The 17,933-nt window shown below is 42.5% G+C and overlaps 1 protein-coding gene across 1 annotated transcript in view; it reads left to right on the plus strand.

The window, feature by feature from the left end:
- Positions 1-17,933, plus strand: part of ITPRID2 (ITPR interacting domain containing 2) — a 37,127-nt gene that overhangs the window by 16,878 nt on the left and 2,316 nt on the right. Inside the window, exons 10-16 of the mRNA XM_084800172.1 lie at positions 2,784-2,872; positions 4,861-6,096; positions 8,332-8,409; positions 8,486-8,613; positions 9,002-9,152; positions 10,237-10,302; positions 10,823-11,278. Of these exons, the coding sequence (XP_084656298.1) occupies positions 2,784-2,872; positions 4,861-6,096; positions 8,332-8,409; positions 8,486-8,613; positions 9,002-9,152; positions 10,237-10,302; positions 10,823-11,278 (2,204 nt within the window). The remainder of the gene's footprint in view (positions 1-2,783; positions 2,873-4,860; positions 6,097-8,331; positions 8,410-8,485; positions 8,614-9,001; positions 9,153-10,236; positions 10,303-10,822; positions 11,279-17,933) is intronic.

A 17,933-nucleotide genomic window follows, 5' to 3' on the forward strand; every position in this document is an offset into this window, starting at 1 on the left:
TGACTTTTCTTTCATTGCAGTGTGGCACTAAAGAGTAGGGGCCCTTAGTCACTTTGGTTTTAGTCAGACACAAAATGAACTTCCTTATTGGAATTTTTTTCTTTCTTAAATTCATAAATAAATATATCTGCTTCTAAGTGTAACGTGATGCTTACACCTTTAGGTGGATAGGCAAAGGCCATATTGGTCAAAGCAACTAACTTGTCAAAGGAGGATAAAGTACAGTAAACTTGCCTTAAGTTGTTTTAGGGAAGCTGTGAGTAGCAGGGAAGATGTATTCCGTTTATAGTCAAGTCTGAGTGTCCTGTGCTTACCAATCTTCAGGCTCTCATTTCTGACCTTAAGCAAAACTATCAACATATTTGTGAATAAATCTGTTATGGAGTTACAGTAAGAGAACTTTGTGTGTGCAGTCATGGTAAAGGGGACAGGAAACAATGACATTTTATCCATTTTGGAAGGTAGCCTGTGGATTTCGGTAATATGGCATGCCTCCGACTGGTCATACTTTCAGAACTAGGGTCACCAGCAGGAGACTCCTCCCTCGTTTAGTAGAAGCAAGGAGTGGTTTGGTTTCACAGTCGGACATCCCCCGTGGACTTCTCTATTCTCAGGTGCAGGGACGCTCGCACCTTAGAAAGGGTCAGCAGCTCAGCTCCTGTCCCAGCCTAGTGTTGAGCCGGTAGCGTCACATTCCTAGAAGTCCAGAACTGTTCTTGTTATGGAAGACAACATATATTTGCGAAAACCTAGAAGAGAATATACTGATTTTATTCAGTTTCTTTGATAGCAAACAGGTGGTTTTCATGTTTGTTTTTCCACACTTAAATGCTTCTTCTAACTGTTGAATTAAGGGAGTATGCAGTGTCTTTAGAACTGAGGATTAATCCTTCTTAGGTCCAAAGTTCTCTAGTAAAAACTGTGGTTTCATTTTACAAGCTTTGCTTATTATATCAGTGTTAAGCTTGTGTGTATGTCTGTGCACCGCTGATGTTCCTGCTGTCCACAGAGACTGGAAGAGGGTGTTTATCCCCTAGAACTGGAGTTATATTTATTTGTGAACCACCATGTGGATGTTGGGAGTTGAACCCAGGTCCTCTGCGAAAACAAGTGCTCTTAGCTGCTGAGCCATCTCTTTAGCCCAAGAGAATGATGTGTTTCATGGAACAGAAATGTTGGCCTAAAGTCCTTGAATTGTGATTGTTAGATTCTTAGAATGTTGTTTATTTTTAGGCAAAGCCTTTCTCTTTAGCTCAGGCAGGCTTCAAACTCAGGCTCCACTCGCCAGGCTCCCTGGGATTGTGGATGGGCACAGCAGTGCCTGTGTGATTTGTGATTTGTGGCCTGCACATTCTACATCGTCACTTACACTGTGAGTCTCATGTGCTCAGCTTTAGGGGAGCCAGCCCAGCCCTTCCTCTGCTGCACATCAGCAGACCTCTGAAGAAGCCGAGTGTGACCTAGCCACTCTGGCTTCCCCGTGCTCCATCGAAGTTCCCCTTTCCAAACTGACTGTAGGCACTTCAACTTCTAGATCACTTATTTAATTGCTTAGTTGTTGTGTTGAGAGTTACCACTGAGTCATTAAGCAAACATTGTATGTTGTTCTACATACCAGAACATTAAGAAGAAGTAAAGTTTCTGTCTTCATGGCCTCACAGTCTAGTTGTAAAACAAAACAAAACAAAAGACATGGAAACACCAGTACAGTGACAGCTGTTCTGACACAGATTATGAATCATTTTTGAATGAATGTAGTGCCCAGTTAGAACTGGTGGTAACCATTCATTTGATAGTTACTCCAGCATTTCTGGGTTTGGTAAGGGAATGAACACTTCCTTAACTCATTACACCGCTTTATTACATCATAATACTATTACAGAATTTTTCTCAGTTTTTAATAAGGGCAAAATCATGTTCTGCTCCATGAACCCTAAAACTCTAGTGAGGTGTTTTTAAACTCAAATGAACTTTAATTTTGGACTTTATTTAGTCATATTATGTGGTTCATCTGAATCTTATTCAGTATTCAGATAATCTTATTTGGTAAACACTGTATTTAGCCTGATGCTTTTGAAATCCTGCAAGACTCTGCTGTCTCCCACATCCTTGCAAATGTCATAGAGATAAAGTTCCCCTTTGTGGTAGCTCTAATGTGGAAAGATGCTTGCTGTACTTAGCATCTTTCTTAAAAGCATACATACTTATTTATATATCTAGAAATTAGACCTTTGTGACTTTACTATAAACATGTTTTTGTGATTAAGTGTGTTATATATTAATTGGATCTGACTTCTGTGTAACTGGTATGAAAAAGTATTTCTTAGTATAAATACTTATATCATAAGAAACATTAGAGATATTTACATATTTTTACATTTCAAATTATTTAGTTTAGAGCCCTTAATTTTATTTTTTCATAGTAGGAAGATACAGGACCCTTTTAATGTATTCTGCATGTAAACTAATTTCACTTCTTAACCATTTTAATAGGTTTACATAATACAAATTTTAAAATTTTTATTCCATTCAGTTTTTCTCTGTGGTAGGACTTAATTGAATTTACCAAATGTTACTATTAGAGCTTAATTAGTAAATGAGTGCTGAGAGTTTCAGATAGAAAATATGACTGAGCTTTTATATGAAGTTGAGTTCCTTGCTGTGCTTTGAAGCCACGATCCTTCATCATTGGTGCTGTTTGACTGGGGATGGTGTCTGTGGTGCTGGTGCTGCCTTGCAGGCCTAGGCACTGTTCTCGGTTGACAGCATGTTTCCTCTGGCAGATCACCTGTTGCGAACTGCAAGTCAACATTCTGATAGCAGCGGCTTTGCTGAGGATTCCACAGACTGCCTCCCCCTCAGTCACCTGCAGGTACAGTGTCCGGTACTAATAAGCACTTTCATTAGCTTCCTCATTTTAAGGCAGTCTGTCCGTGAGTCTTATTGTAAGGAGGTCTAGCAAATGGAAATAGAAATAAAATATCTGGAATGTAGGTCTTGGCTAAGTATTTGCCTGTATGTTTCAGGTTTTACTCAGTCATGATCTCTGGATATTATTTTATATTACAAGTAACTAAATCACTTTGGTTATTAAACTGCTTGGTTTGATGTTTTTCCTATTTGCTTATAGTTATTATATTCCATTATTTTATAGTAACTTTTGTTTACTTTAAAACTCATATTCCTGCTAATATCATGGACTTTTATGAAAAATTAATCTGTATTAGGTAGCCCAGAAAGCAGGTACTTCTTTCCTTGAGGAGCTGGTGGCGGATGGGTATGTAGAGTCGCAGAAGGAACGTAAAGGGTGTTCAAAATGTCCTTAATAAAATTTAAAAATTGAACTAAGGAAAAACAAACAAACAAAAAGGCTTCCTAGAAACAAGGAACACACCCCAGGAGACGCAGGAAGAATCATCCCATGGGCCCACCCCTAGGTGAGAGCTATTGGCAGTTGATGACAACTGTGGTAGGGGTCGTTTTTCTCTGGGGTTCTGGCCACTAGTAGGTTGCCCATACTCCAGTGGGGGCCTCTACCCATGTGCGCGTGGGTGAGACTGATTAGACTCAGTGTGTGACCTGAAGCTGGGGCAGGGCATGTAGTAAAGGTCCTGGGGAGTTGAAGGGGGGAAATGGGATGTAGTTAAGATCAGAGTTCATTATATTCAAGCACGGAATTCCCAAGAAAATACATTTAAAACTACTTAAAAAACTGCTGAAGAGAATTCAAGTTAAAATGGAAAAATTATAATTCCTTATTGATAAAAGCAAATAGGTATCTGATCCCCAAGTTAAAATTCCTTAACTTAAAATTTACAGCTTTATAATGCTGCAGAAGTGGCATTTGTTCCATACAGACCTTTGAATTTCAGTATTTAGTTGTATCTCATGATACAGGACAGTAAGAGTAAATGTTACACAGTGTGTGCTGCTGGTCTGCATGGGCAGGAAGTACTTCACATGACCTGTGTGTCAGGTGCTTGATGGACATGGTGTTTTTAGGTTTTGAATCCCATCATGTCCGCAGAGTGGCCCTCTCTCTCTCTTGTACGTATATAATTTTGTTCCCTATTTTTAGCATTCAGTAAACTACATGACACTCAATATTTTACTAATAAAATAAGATTTATTCTAGATGGTTTTACTTGACTGTAAGTTAATATAAGTGGTTTCAACATACTTAAGACAGAATGGGCAAAGATATGATACTGGACAGTTATGTGTATTTTATATATATATGAAATAAAGAATAATTGAGTCCATAAAGATGGGCAGTGAGAAAGGAGCATGTAGTTATGATGAGATAAACAAGGTAAAGAAGCCTGGGGTTTATGCAGTGATGAGATAAACAAGGTAAAGACAGCCTGGGGTTTATGCAGTGATGAGGAAGGAAAGACGAGGCCCTGGCTGGGCTATCGAGTAGGAAGGATTGCTTCCTTGAAGAGGTCTCCGCACGGCAGGGACGGGCCGTGCTGTAAGAGGAGTTTGATCCAGAAGAATCTGGGGTGAAACTGCTGAGACACCTCAGGTGCTGGAGCAGCGTGATCACAGGTCCAGCAGGGCTAGCTGCAGAAAAAGGCCAGCGGTTTCAGAATGACAAAGGTGGTGAGAAGCAGGGAAATTATAGGTATTGGGAAAGAACGTTAAAAACTTTGTCCAACTCTGTGAGGTAGTTTCATATGCTGGAAAGAAAATTTAAGAAAACTAGATCTGAGAGCCTCTTGTGAGTAAGTGGGAAGGAGATGGCAAACACCCGAACTGCTGCAGTGGGGCCATTGGATCCAGGCAGGTCTCATCTGTGGTCTCTGTCAGTGCTAACTCTGACTTTACTCCCATCCTCCCAAATGTTTTCCTTCACAGGTTCACGAATCCCTGCAAGCCATGGGAAGTAGTGCTGACAGCTGTGACAGTGAGACAACTGTCACATCATTTGGTGAAGACCACGTGACTCCTACCGTACAAGACCAGCCTTATTTTAACGAGTCAGAAGAGGAGTCCCTTGCCCCTCCTCAGAAGGGCAGGGCAAAGGCGGCAGTAGCCGCTGACAAAAGAAAGGCAGACAGCCAAGATTTCCCTCAGTGTGAGACTGAAGAGGATACTGGAAACAAAGAGTCCATGAGGGGTCCAGTTGACCCTGGTCCTCAGATCACTGAAATGGAGGAGGAGGAGGAAGAGGAGGAGGAGGAGGGGGCAGCGGCATCTCCAGCACCCACTGGAGAGCTGCAGAGAGAAGGGAGTGGAGACAGTGATGTGGAGAAAAGCAGTGACTGTGAATTTGCCCAGTACAGCACGCACCACATTCTCAAGTCCTTGGCTTCCATTGACCCTCAGAGTAGCGGTATGAGCTCTGAAAAGAAAACTGAGTTTCCCTCCTCTGTGGACAGAGTGAATACTGCCTTGCAAAGAGCTCAAATGAAGGTTTGCAGTGTGTCTGGACAGAGAGTAGGGCGTAGCCTAATAAAATCCAAGGATCTGCTGAAACAAAGGCACTTGCTTGCAAAAGCTGGCTATCCTCTGAGAAGGTCTCAGTCCTTGCCCACCACCTTGCTGAGCCCAGTAAGGGTTGTGTCTTCTGTCAACGTGCGGCTGTCTCCAGGGAAAGAGAGCAGGTGCAGCCCGCCTTCCTTCACCTACAAGTACACCCCTGAAGAGGAACAAGAACCGGAAAAGCAAGTGGCTGAACATGAGGGTCAGTCCCTGGTTAAGTCCACCATCTTCATCCCACCGTCCTCGGTGAAGAAAGAAGAGGCCCCTCAGAGTGCGGGGACACGGCTGGAGGAGTGCCACCATGGAAGGCTTGCCGCTTGCCCACAGTTTGCTCCCATGTCCCAGTCCACCTGTTCCCTTCACTCCATCCACTCTGAATGGCCTGACAGGCCCCTGTGTGAGCACATGAGAACTCTGAGTGCTCACAGTGTCCCCAACCTCCCGGGTGCAGCCTGTAGTGCCTTCTCTTCTCCTTTCGGGTGTCCCTATTCACACAGACACCCTGGCCACCCGTATAGGCCGTGCCCCGCGAATCCTCCTTCTGCCATAGAGATGCAGCTGCGAAGAGTGTTGCATGATATCAGAAGCTCACTACAGAATCTTTCACAGGTAAGATAGAGATATTCTCTTTATTTATTGCTCTGAATTCCTCTTAATTCAGCAGGAAGTTAGGACCAAGCAGGCAGAGCCCCTCAGCTTGTTTTCCTACATGCCTGAGTTACCTACACCTGCCCTCCTAAACACATACCTCCTTTGGGGGAGGGGGGAAGCTGGAAGTAATCCTGAAAAAGTTACTGTAGAGGAGTTGTTTCCTGGTGTTTCCTGCTTTCTGCCTGCCCTGTTCTCTCTGTCTGGAACTTTAGATTGCCTGTTGAAAGCATCTTTCTTCTCAATCCTTTGTCTCCTCCTCTCTGCCATCTGGATGTGCTGACTTCTAACTGTCTAAGTCTCCTTGCTCCGGAGGCGCCATCTTCTCCTGGTTCTTGTGGCTCTCTGACTAAACTTTCCTGTCCGCCTGCCCACTTCTGATGCTGGCCTCCTGGCACAGAATCACTCTATTTTCATGGGCTCAAAGCTGGAACCACTTCGAAGAGAATCAGGTAAAGTGAATTCCGAATGCATGCCACCTGTTTCGGTGAAATAGTGGACGGGGAAGCCACTTGGGTAACAAGTCAAAGTTGCAAGTTTCAGGTGATGCATGCACCTTTTAGACACCATCATTGTGCTCCTGACAATTGTCCCTTGTGCTTTGCAGTCTGACCAGAACACAGCCATTTCTCTTTCTTCATAAAGCACAGTTCTGGCTGTGACTGATCTGTTCAGCATTTCCACAGTACCTCCATGAGGCCTCTCTCTGTATATCTGTGGTGTGCCTTTCCAGGCTACTCCAGCTGTGGTTTGTTGGCCACCAGTGTCCCATCGGTAACTCGGTTGCTAAATCTGCCCACTCCCACTGCACCCAGTAGCCAGGTGCTCTGTGGTCTCCTTGCTTAGGCGTGTGCTCCATTGTTACTGACCAGCAGGGTATTCGGGGTTCTGAGGATCTCTGAACTTTGAGTGATCTGCACACATCACTTGGTTGGGGGGGTGTTTTTTTGTTTCTGTTTTCCAACTCAGGACTCCATCCTTGCCATTGTTTTCATGAACTGCAAAGTCCTGAGAGTGTCTAACGCTCAGCTCAGCCATCACCATTACAGACATATTTACCTACTGAAGTTTTGCTTGTTTTCATGATTCAGCCTCCTACTACACACACTCCCATACTCACTCAGATTCACATCCACACACTCATGCACACACATTTACACACACTCAACCACAATCACAAACATACTCACACACTCATACACACTCTTATCTCATGCATATACGCATTCGCACATGTATACACTCACATGCATTCACAGAATTCTTTTAGCTTCCGTCCGTACGCTGTGAGATGTGAGGGTGAGGCAGCTTTTTGTCTTCCCTGTGCGTAACAGTAGAGTGTGTCTGAGATTGTGTGTGGCGGACACTTGCTGCTTTTCCAGCCACATCAGGGTCATGCAGTTTCCTCTGCCTTTTGCTTACAGATCTCTGGGTCTCAGTTCTACTTACTTTCTCAAGGCAAGAAGGAAGTTCTGTGAACACACACACACACACACACACACACACACACACACACACACGTGTATGTTTTCCTTTGCCTTGTCCTTCTCCCCAGCAGTAATTTGGTCCTTGAATATTGAAGAATAATCAGTAGTATTAAAGACTAGTTTCTTTTGTTGCCGATTATAATGTAAAACATTGGGAAGACCTTATCTATCTTAGCTTATCTATCTATAGAATCTTATCTGTTAAACCTAGAATGTAGATTATTGTGATAAAAACAGACTAGTAATTGACATGACCATGATTTGATCAACTAACAATTAACTGCAGCAACACTTTCAAAGTATTGGAAGTAAACCTAGATAGATGTTTTAAGTTGCTAAAGATGAGATATGATAGATAATGGATTTAAATTCAGAATTTTAGACACACAAAGATAGGAAAGATGTTTTCTTTAAGGTTGCCAAATACAAATAGCCTAAACAGTATGAATATAACATTTATTTAATTCCTGATTATCTTGTGGTTCTTCTTGCTGTAGGAAGCTTATTGAAAATATGTGTAATAATATAAATGTGTGTGTAAAGAAAAGAAAAAGAATAAAAAATAATTAAAAAAAGAAAGATAAAAAAATTATGGGTTTGATTTAACTGAGAGAAATGATAGTGCGTGCCATCCATCCCCCTGACACATTAGAGAGCTTGGCGGCAGTCGCTTTGACATGGCTTTTAATCTTGTTACATCTGTTTGAAGTACCCTATGATGAGAGGGCCTGACCTTGCTGCTGCTCCATACAGTGCTCAGAAGTCGTCTGTTCTACCTCTTTATGAAGTAAGTTCCCTCTTAAACCTTTGCTACTAAGATTTGAGAGGGTTAAGAAGAGTAATGCTGTGACCCTGCATTTCAGAACGCCTTTCAGGAGCTTCAGGTGGTGCGACGGAGTCTCAATCTGTTCAGAACGCAGATGATGGACTTGGAGTTGGCCATGCTGCGGCAGCAAACCGTGGTGTACCCTCATATGACGGAGGAGGACAGGTACGGGTTATTTGTATTAGAGTCCTCCGGGCCCCGCTCTCCAGAGAAGCAGGCCTTCCGCGCAGCTTCCTCAGAGGCCAGCCTGCCACACGCTGTGACCTGTGTGTTTAGTGAAGCAGTGTTGGTAAGAAACAGGCACGTGGGGTTGACAGAGGTATCTCCATGCCTCCAGTGTGGCAAGGAAGACGCGAGTCGTGAGTCGTCTGCTTTTCTGAGAAAGGAGAATGCAGGGGATTAAAGAACCCAGTCATTGCCCAGGGTTGCTTCTGTCTCAGTTTATAAAACGGCAATCCAGTACCTTTTGTTAGTTCAGTGTATTCAAAAGTGTAATAACTAGAAACATCTCGGCTACAGTCTGTCCACAGTTGTGCTTGTCCCTGCCTGGCAGGTATGAGGTCGATCAGCTGCAGGGTCTGCGGAACTCGGTGCGCATGGAGCTGCAGGAGCTGGAGCTGCAGCTGGAGGAGCGCCTGCTGGGGCTGGATGAGCAGCTGCGTGCAGTGCGCGTGCCTTCGCCTTTCCGGCCCTCTGTGCTCCAGGTGTGTGTGCTGTGCCAATCCAGAGGCTGCAGCCCGGCTGTTCATAATGTGTGATACAGGACAGGGGACTTCATTTTAATGACTTCACTAATACTTTAGAATCATGTATAATATTCAAGTAGCTTTCTTACATATTTTATGTACGAACTGTGATGCATTTCATATTTAGTGTGTTTAAAAAGACATTGATTGTTAAATAATTTCAGTAAGAGGAAAAGCAAAGTCCAACACAAAAGTTACATCTTTGAAGGAAAACTTCTAGTGAATTACAAGATGACTAGCTTAACTGTGTATCCTTACTTGCAACTCTAAAGAACGTTTTATTGCTCCTTATCCCCCACACACCTCATGTAAGTAAATAGCTGATCTCTTTGGATTTTTCCTTTGTTTTCAGTTTAGTTCTTTTCCATTCCTTGTGTTTTGGGGTTGTTTTTGTTTGTTTGTTTGTTTTGTTTTGACGCTGAAGATTGGACTGACCTCCACTAGTCAGAATACATGGCCTACCCGTGGACAGTGCCTCTGTGCTCTCCTCTGCCTCCTGTCAGAGTCAAGTGGGATATCCAGATAGTACCATCATGGAGGGACTGTTTGTCCTTAGGCTGTACCATTTCTCATTGTTTTTACTACTCCTTCCCATGGAATTTGAGCTTCACCATTATAGTCTTATTTTTTCCAGTATCTTTCCAGTTATGAAATGTGTTGCTTTGAAAATTTGAATTTTATCTTACTGTTTCATGCTTGATTTTGTTCAAATAAGTATGTGTGTGTGGGTGTGTGTGGGTGTGAACATATGTGGAGGAGAATAGGAATGTATATGTACATATATAAAATAATATTATTCCAAATCATTATAAATGCACGCTTTCATTATTCTGACCCATCATTTCTAGAAATGTGTTTGTGGGAGCAGAGAACCAGAATGTCTGTGCAATAATCACAATAGCATAGTTGACTACAGTGTTTGTGACATGAAGTGATGTTGTGAGAAATACGTAGCCAAGTAATTTAATCACGAAGCACGTACAGAGTGACAGTGAGAACATGTGCACTTGTGTAACCCTGTCTGTTGGGCATATCTTTTCAGGGGATGTGTGGCAGTCGGAGTGCTGATAACTTGTCATGCCCATCACCACTGAATGTCATGGAACCGGTAAGTCACTGGGAAGGATTCCGTCTTATCTTAGGAACCTGCAATTTCCTCAGCCTGTATAAAATGTAGGCTTGTTTTAAGTACAGACTTTAGAAAGTTAAGGTTATTGGAAGTGGCTTTGCCACATTGAAGTGCCGTGCCATTTGGGGCCACTAGACAGCTAGCTTCATTGCAGTAGTGGTTTGTCTTCTTAAACTGAAGGAGATACTGTGCCATAGAAACAGTTCATTTATACTCCAAGGGTGCCTTCATGTCAGATGCTGGGTCCTCACCGGACCTGTGAAAGAGCTGTGTATTTATCATTGCGTTGTAGACTCATTGGCGAGCGTTCTAGTGTTGGTTTTACTTTTCATTAAGTACTCCTCCATGACATAATTCAGACCTCTCTACATTAACTAGTAAAACTTTACTTCACTGTGTGTCCTAGGTTTCCAAGGCAAGGCTTGAGATTTGTTTCACTGTGTGTATGAGATTAACTAGTTAACAAGCTAATGAAATAGAATAATTTCTTGGCCTCCAGGTCACAGAGCTAATGCGGGAGCAGTCGCACCTGAAGTCTGAGCTAGGCCTGAGCCTTGGAGACATGGGGTTCGAAATTCCTCCTGGAGAGAGCTCGGAGTCCGTTTTCTCACAGGCCACATCAGAGTCATCCTCCGTCTGTTCCAGCCCCTCCCACACCCACAGAAGATCCAGAGGGCCTGCTGGGAGCAAACCTAGAGCCCGCTTAGTAGCCAGAAAGAAGGTCTTCCGGGCTTCCGTGGCCTTGACACCAACTGCCCCCTCTAGAACAGGCTCTGTGCAGACGCCTCCAGATCTGGAGAGTTCTGAGGACACTGGAGCAGCTGAAGAAGCCTCACAGGCTGTGGGACTTACGTCTCACATGGAGGAAGAGCCAGAGGATTGCCCACTGATGCCAGCCGCCGAGGAAGTGCACCGCAATGTGGAGCAAGATGAGTTTCAGCAAGTCATACGGGAGGTGGGTCGAGGCTGAGGCCTGTCCTTAGGTGCAGATGGGTGTCTGCGTAGACTTTATTCAGATACCGTTACTTGTTAGACTTTGGTTTCACTGTAGACAGTACTTTGCAGAAAGCTTTCCCTGTGACTACGCATTTCCCTAGATTTCAGACTGCAGGCTAATCCTACCACTTTAGTGTAAAAGTTGTTCATAAAGTTTGAAGGTCTAAAGTAAAGCTGTTTAGATCTCTCATTTCCACATGGTTAAAATGAGGAATTACAGTTTAGAACTCCTGCAGAATTAAAAGCTGTCATTTTATAAAATTCCAGTTGACATGAGAAAGCAGAGGAAGTTTTTCCTTTGGTGCCTGGGGAAGTGTAGAAATTGTGTGGTTTGTTTATAGACTGAAATACAGTTAGTGTGACAATGGACTTTACCCGATGACAAGACCAGGAGAACCTACAGTCATCACGAACCATAGCTCCAGACTACCACAGGGACCACAGACATTGATCAAGGTTACTCGCCAGGGGCAAACGTTAACAGGGAAACACCTCATGGCTGTGGCAGAATGCCTGAGAAGGACAAGCCGGACGAGGAAATGTTTGTTCATGTTGCTCTCAGAGGTTTCAGCCCAAAAGCACTGGGCTTTGTTGTTCCTGGGCAAGTAGGGAAGCTGAGTACAGAGTTGGCCAGAGCAGGACATGGGACACAGGGGGAAGTGTAGGAGCAGGGTAGCACAGAGCACCCAAGACCCCACAGCCGAGCACCGGCATGCTTCTGCCAGGCCCCACCGTCTAATTCTATGCAGCCTCCCAGTAGAATTATGAGCCCACCCGTGCACTAACTGAGTAACTTCTCAAAAGCCACACCGCTGAGTGTCACTGCATAGGGGACCAAACCATTGACATCTGAGCATCTGGGAGTATTTTAGATTTAAATTGTAACACTTTTTTTTACCATTAAGTTCCTTAATATAAACTAGTGTATCTCCTTTAAAAGGAGAGTACCATGGACAAAATTCACAGTGGCTTTTAAACTAATCTCTATAGGTTATGCACATTGAATAATTTTTTTGTTCTATTTTCAGCAAAGAGGAAGCATAGATAGCTGTACTTTTCTTTCCAACTACTCCTAAAACTTCTGGTGATAAACACCTTTATATTTTGCTGTTAGTTAAACAGAACAATATGTTACATGCTTTAAAAGCCACTTTAGGGGTTGATCTGTAAATTAATGTCACTGTATGAGGCCCTGACTGTGACCCCCAGCAAAGGTAACACACAGCATGTGTGAAGCTGTGAGTATGAACCACCCCCTTAGCATTGCCCAGCATTGCCCAAGCAAAAAGAAAAACAAAGATAAACCAGCAACATGGTTTATAAAATATCCAAGGTAGTAGAAAATACCTGTAAGCCTTAAATTATAGTGAGGTAAACAAGACAGAAAAATTCATGGAAAATTGAAAACTTGTACAGTGGCCCTTAGAAAGTTTTCAGGATTTTGGGCCGTTTTATTTTGAGGATTTAGGGATCTTAAAGTCTATGAAAACATTACACACACACATACACACACACACACACACACACACACACACACACACACACACACACACAGAGTAACATTTCTTGTCTCGTGAATGCAGATTGTTCATTATCTAAGAACATTAAGAGCCAAATAAGTCACAATGAGCTTTAGACACCAGGCTTCCTGTTTCCGATCTGTATTTTTAATATGAGTATAAATGTGGATCTGCTGTACTTTTATAATCAATTCTTGGCATAGAATCTCCCTCAAAAGGGCCATTGATCCTCTGGGGCCAAAGATTAGTGCCTATGCATATGGTGACTTCGTTTATTACACAACAACAGCTTGAAAAGTACATTAAAATAAACAGTGAGCTCTGCAGTGAACACACGGATGAGAATATGTCTTCCTGAAAGTGCCTGTGCTGTGAAACCATGCAGTTAAACATGTAGGACTTGTCGTGGAAAATAGGTTTGGAAGGACAGCATTCCAAACTTTATCAGTGACACTAAGAAGGACAAAAATATATAAAACAAATCAAAATGGTATATCATAGCTTTACACACAGTTAATGTAGTCAGGAATATAAATGGTGCTTGACCTCAGAAACCTGTGGAATTGGGCTTGGGAGGTGGGAGTTTGTAAGCTACTGCCATGAGGTGAAAGGATGGTCTGAAATCTGCCAACACTGTAACGTCAGGTGTGAGTAGCAGTGTCTTGTGCACAGGACTGACCCTGCTGGGAGATTTAAAGTTGCCTGCATTTTGTGTTCTGAGTTCGTGGGTTCAGTGGACGCTGCTTTCTGTGGCCACTTGTGTGTCTTGAGGAAGAAGTGCAAATCAACAGACATGACATCTGTGTTGCATGCATATTGTTACCCTGCATTTCTGACACGTTGGAACAAATACCATTTTCAAAATCAGTATAGCTTCATGCTTTCTATTTATTCTCCAGACGTGACTGTGAACTAGTGGAAGGTTTTAATCCTATGCATTTATTTGTTCTACAAGTGGAGTTATGTTTGTAAGTTGATTGTGGCTGACTACCATTCAGCCTCCTCAGTCAGGAGTGCTTCTAAGTAGGAGTCTGTTCCTAGGTAATGTTTATACCCAGGATGGTACTTGAGTTAGATCAGGTATTTGCTCACCCTGCACTGTATTTGCTCATGCCGCATTTGCTGACTCCTTTTTCTTTTACTAAATTCTGATATTTTTGTTCCTCTTAACTTGTTTGGTTTGAAGTTCTGAAAAGTCTGCTTTCTATTGCTTGTTTGGCATAGTTACTCCTTTAATGTATGCCTGAGTTCTCATTTTAAAAAGTTTATTGGCTTGATTCATATTGCAAGTAATTCCCTAGGAAGAAAGTGTTCACTTTAAACCAGAACATTGATTCTTTGGCCAATAGCACATACCGTAGAAGTCATTTGTTTCCGTTATGCTGCCGTGGTCTTAGAGAATTACTTAATCATTTATAGGAATCTCCCATTAAATATGAATGATGCTATACTTTTGTCAACATGTAAATTGGTATGGTAGGCAAATGTTTGACAGGCTTTTCAGAATGTGTTACTAAGCCCTTCGTGAGAAACCATTCAGCTCAGAGTATGGCAACATTTGGAGGAAATCTGCCGTAATGTTTACCCTTCCTGCCCACAAAGAAGGGCTTACCCTGACACTGTAGACAGTAGGGCCCAGGACGGCTGATGAGCGTAGCCAAGCCAGCGCTCTGAAGCACTGTGAGAAGCACTTAATAACTACATTGGCTCATTACTAGCTAAAATTCAAAACCAGTTCATACTGCTGCATAGTTCAGCTAGTTGGTTCTGTGTTTAAGTTTGTTTATAAAATATTTAAAATACTGATTATTTCATACTCCAACAGTTTGTTTCCAACTGGTATTCTTTTAAACTTAAATGTTCATGGTACTAAATTTCAAGTTCTCAAGCTTATTATATCTGCTACCAAGAAAATAAAATTTGACTATTTTCCCAGTAAGTTTGTGGCCCTTAACCCCATTCACAAAGCCACCATTCAGCAAGGCAAGATCTAATCTTGCAGAGCAGAGTTTTGCAGGTGAGGATTAAGTGTATTTGGCAGGCACCTGCATGCAAGGTTTCTTTCTACACTCACTCCTGCATGCATGAAAACACTGGTGTCCGGCAGGCCTTAGTTTCCACCACTGTGGGGCTTTAGAGTACTTTCACGCTAACAGTGCACTCAGTCAGTGAATCCCACTTTGGGAGGAGAACAGGGACACAAGGTCTTTTCAGACAGGTGTTTAACACACAGTCTGTACTTCAACTTTTGTCAAACGAAGGATGCTCCATCTCTGCCCAGACTGTGTACACATCACAGCTGGGAGCAAAACAGTACTGCCTTAGAATTTCTCTGAGTCATTTGTGATATATGTGACCAGGTCCTGAAACCATTTACAGATATTTTAGAAATGTACATATGTATGGGAGTAAAAAGTGCCATTTTCACAGAGCCAAATTCAACATCGAATGTCAAGAATAAACATAGATTATCTTGCTGTTTGTACGGTTTTCTGTATTTATTTAAGCTTCTAGGCTTGGTTTACAGCTGTCAGTACATCTGACATGCTTAAACATGTGTTTTGGTAAGAACACAGCGTCTCATGTATTCCCTTGCAATCTTTTAGAGACCAATTAAGGGTGCTGGCTTAGGGGCTCTAAGCACTATCTAGATGTAGCCTCACATATCACAGCAGCAGATCATGTGTGTTGTAATAAAAAGTCTTTTGTATGTCAGGTAGCCTGTTCACGGCCTTCTGGAAATCGTGCGCACAAAGGTGCTTTACCAGCCGTCCTAGACTTCTTCTCTTACTCTGAACCCTCCTGTCTTCTCTACAGCATGAAGAACTTTAGAACCAGTTTATTTGTTCACAAATCTTTCGTAAAATAGCTTATTACAGGCATTGTGTTATTTATAGTGCTAGTTTAAATGTAGCTACTTCTCTTTCTCTTTTTCTTTTTGTTTGTTGATTGTTTTTGTTTCTTTGAGACAGGCTCTCACTATGTAGTTCTGTCTGGCCTGGGACTCCTTTATAGACCAGGCTGGCCTTTAGAGATCTCCTTTCTTCTGTTGCCCAAGTGCTAGGATTAAAGGCATGTGCCAGCACTCCCAGCTTCTCCCTTCTCCCTCATACATCTCTGTCTGTCTGTCTGTCTGTCTGTCTGTCTGTCTGTCTGTCTGTCATTTTACCCCTAGAGTAAAATATGCTTGACAATAGAGATGCATGTTTGTTTGTTTGTTTCTTCTTTACTGAGTTTGGGTCTTGTTCAAAATGGTTTCAAGTTTGGGACTCCTGTCTCACTTTCCCATAAGGCTAGGGCTACAGATACATATCACCCTGCTAGGGTCTTAGATACTCTTTCATATTTTATGTTAGTAATATCTGTTACCCAAAATGCTTATCATTCGTTTTAATCAGTACATCTTCAGTTATCTAGCTAGCTACTTTGTGTCTTGAATGATGAACAGGAAGGAAATGTAATAAAAATTACATTATTATTATTATTATTATTATTATTATTATTATTATTATTAGAGTCACTTTGGAAAGTACTACTCATCATCTTGTAAATACAGATTTTTCCTGGGTCTTTTTCTACATACTGCATTTGCCTTGTATACTGTGGCTACAACTCTTTGATTTTCATGTTTCATACCTGTTTAGAAATGGATCTAAAGTACTATAAATTTCAAAAACTTTGTTATGTCACGTTATGTAAATGGTAGTAGAGGGTAAAGTTAAAATCTGATATTTATTTACATGTGTAGGCGGGCAGATGAATGGTTGATAGCAAAGGAACATTTTATCTCTATTGTCATTTTAGTTGTGAGCCTTGGCTTTAACAGTTGAGCCATCTCTTCAGCCATATTTTTCTTCTGTGAAGAATCATATATAAGTCAATGTATTATGTACCAGTTTTGCATGGCAGAGCCATTTTTAGAAAGACTTCAATTGAGATGTTTTCAGGATGTATTTAGGAACATTTTAGGAAATAGATCAGGCTGACAGGAAATTGTGGAAATGTAGAATTGTTAAGAACTAGTGGAGAGTAGCACAGTGCTAATTTGGGAATGCGTTATCAATTTACTTCAGGAAATGCACATTTAAAGCCTTTACAAAGAGCTATTAGGAGGTGAAACTGTATCATTAGAAAGAAAAAGAGGAAGGAGGCATGCAGTATTTAGACATCAAACAAGAAAATCCTAATTGGAGTGCTCACTGCCTCAGGTCTATTTGCTTTTTCAGCAACAAAATGAGCTGTATATTCTTTCTCTGTGTGTGTGCATATGTAGGTGTTTATTTGAGCATGGATGTGTGCATTCATGTGGAGGCCCAGAGGATGACCTGGGCTGGCAGCCTCAAGAGGCTTTTCCTCTAGTTTATGACACAGGGTCTCTCACTGGCCTCGAGTCCATGGATTAGGCTAGGCTGCTAGCTGGGGAGATGCAGGGACACACCTGCCTGCACCTGCCCAGTGTCTGAATTACAAGCACGGGCCACCACACCTGCTGGTTGGCTTGTTCTTTTGTTTTGTTTTGTTTTTCCCTGGGTTCTGGGAATCAGATTCGAACCCTCATGCTTGCATGGTGAGCCACTTGCCCAGCTCAAGGTGAAAGTCCTTACCAAAGTCGGACAGGTACCAAGACGCCACAGAGCTAAGGAAAAAAAAAATTAGATGAAGTGGTTGTTTTCAGGACGCTTACAGTATTTAGAACATAAGTATTAGTAAAGGAAAATGCCTTCTGTGCACTTACAGTGTGTGTTAGTTAGAACACTATGTAAGCTGTGTGGCTGTTGTGCTAGTCCTGGCAGAACAGGGGGCGCAGCTCTGCCTGCATGTCACTTCACCGCTTACAGGCTGTCTTCCCATCAGCAGCATGGATTCTGCGGGCTTCCCGGCATCCCTCAAGCAGCACTGCACACCTCACATTCAGTCCTGCAGGTTGCTGTGTCAAGTAACTTATGAGGAGTCTTACCATGTTTGTCCCTTAAGAACTGTGGTTCTTCATAATGCCCGCGGCTATGTTGTCCTGTGCTGTACCTCAGAGTCTCCTGTGAGCGGCAGGGACAGGCTTGTACTGCAGGTGCCTCTTCTGCGTGTCTCACCAAAGCC

The sequence above is a fragment of the Acomys minous genome, assembly GCF_964271855.1.
Source record: "Acomys minous genome assembly, chromosome: 10".
NCBI classification, from domain to species: domain Eukaryota; kingdom Metazoa; phylum Chordata; class Mammalia; order Rodentia; family Muridae; genus Acomys; species Acomys minous.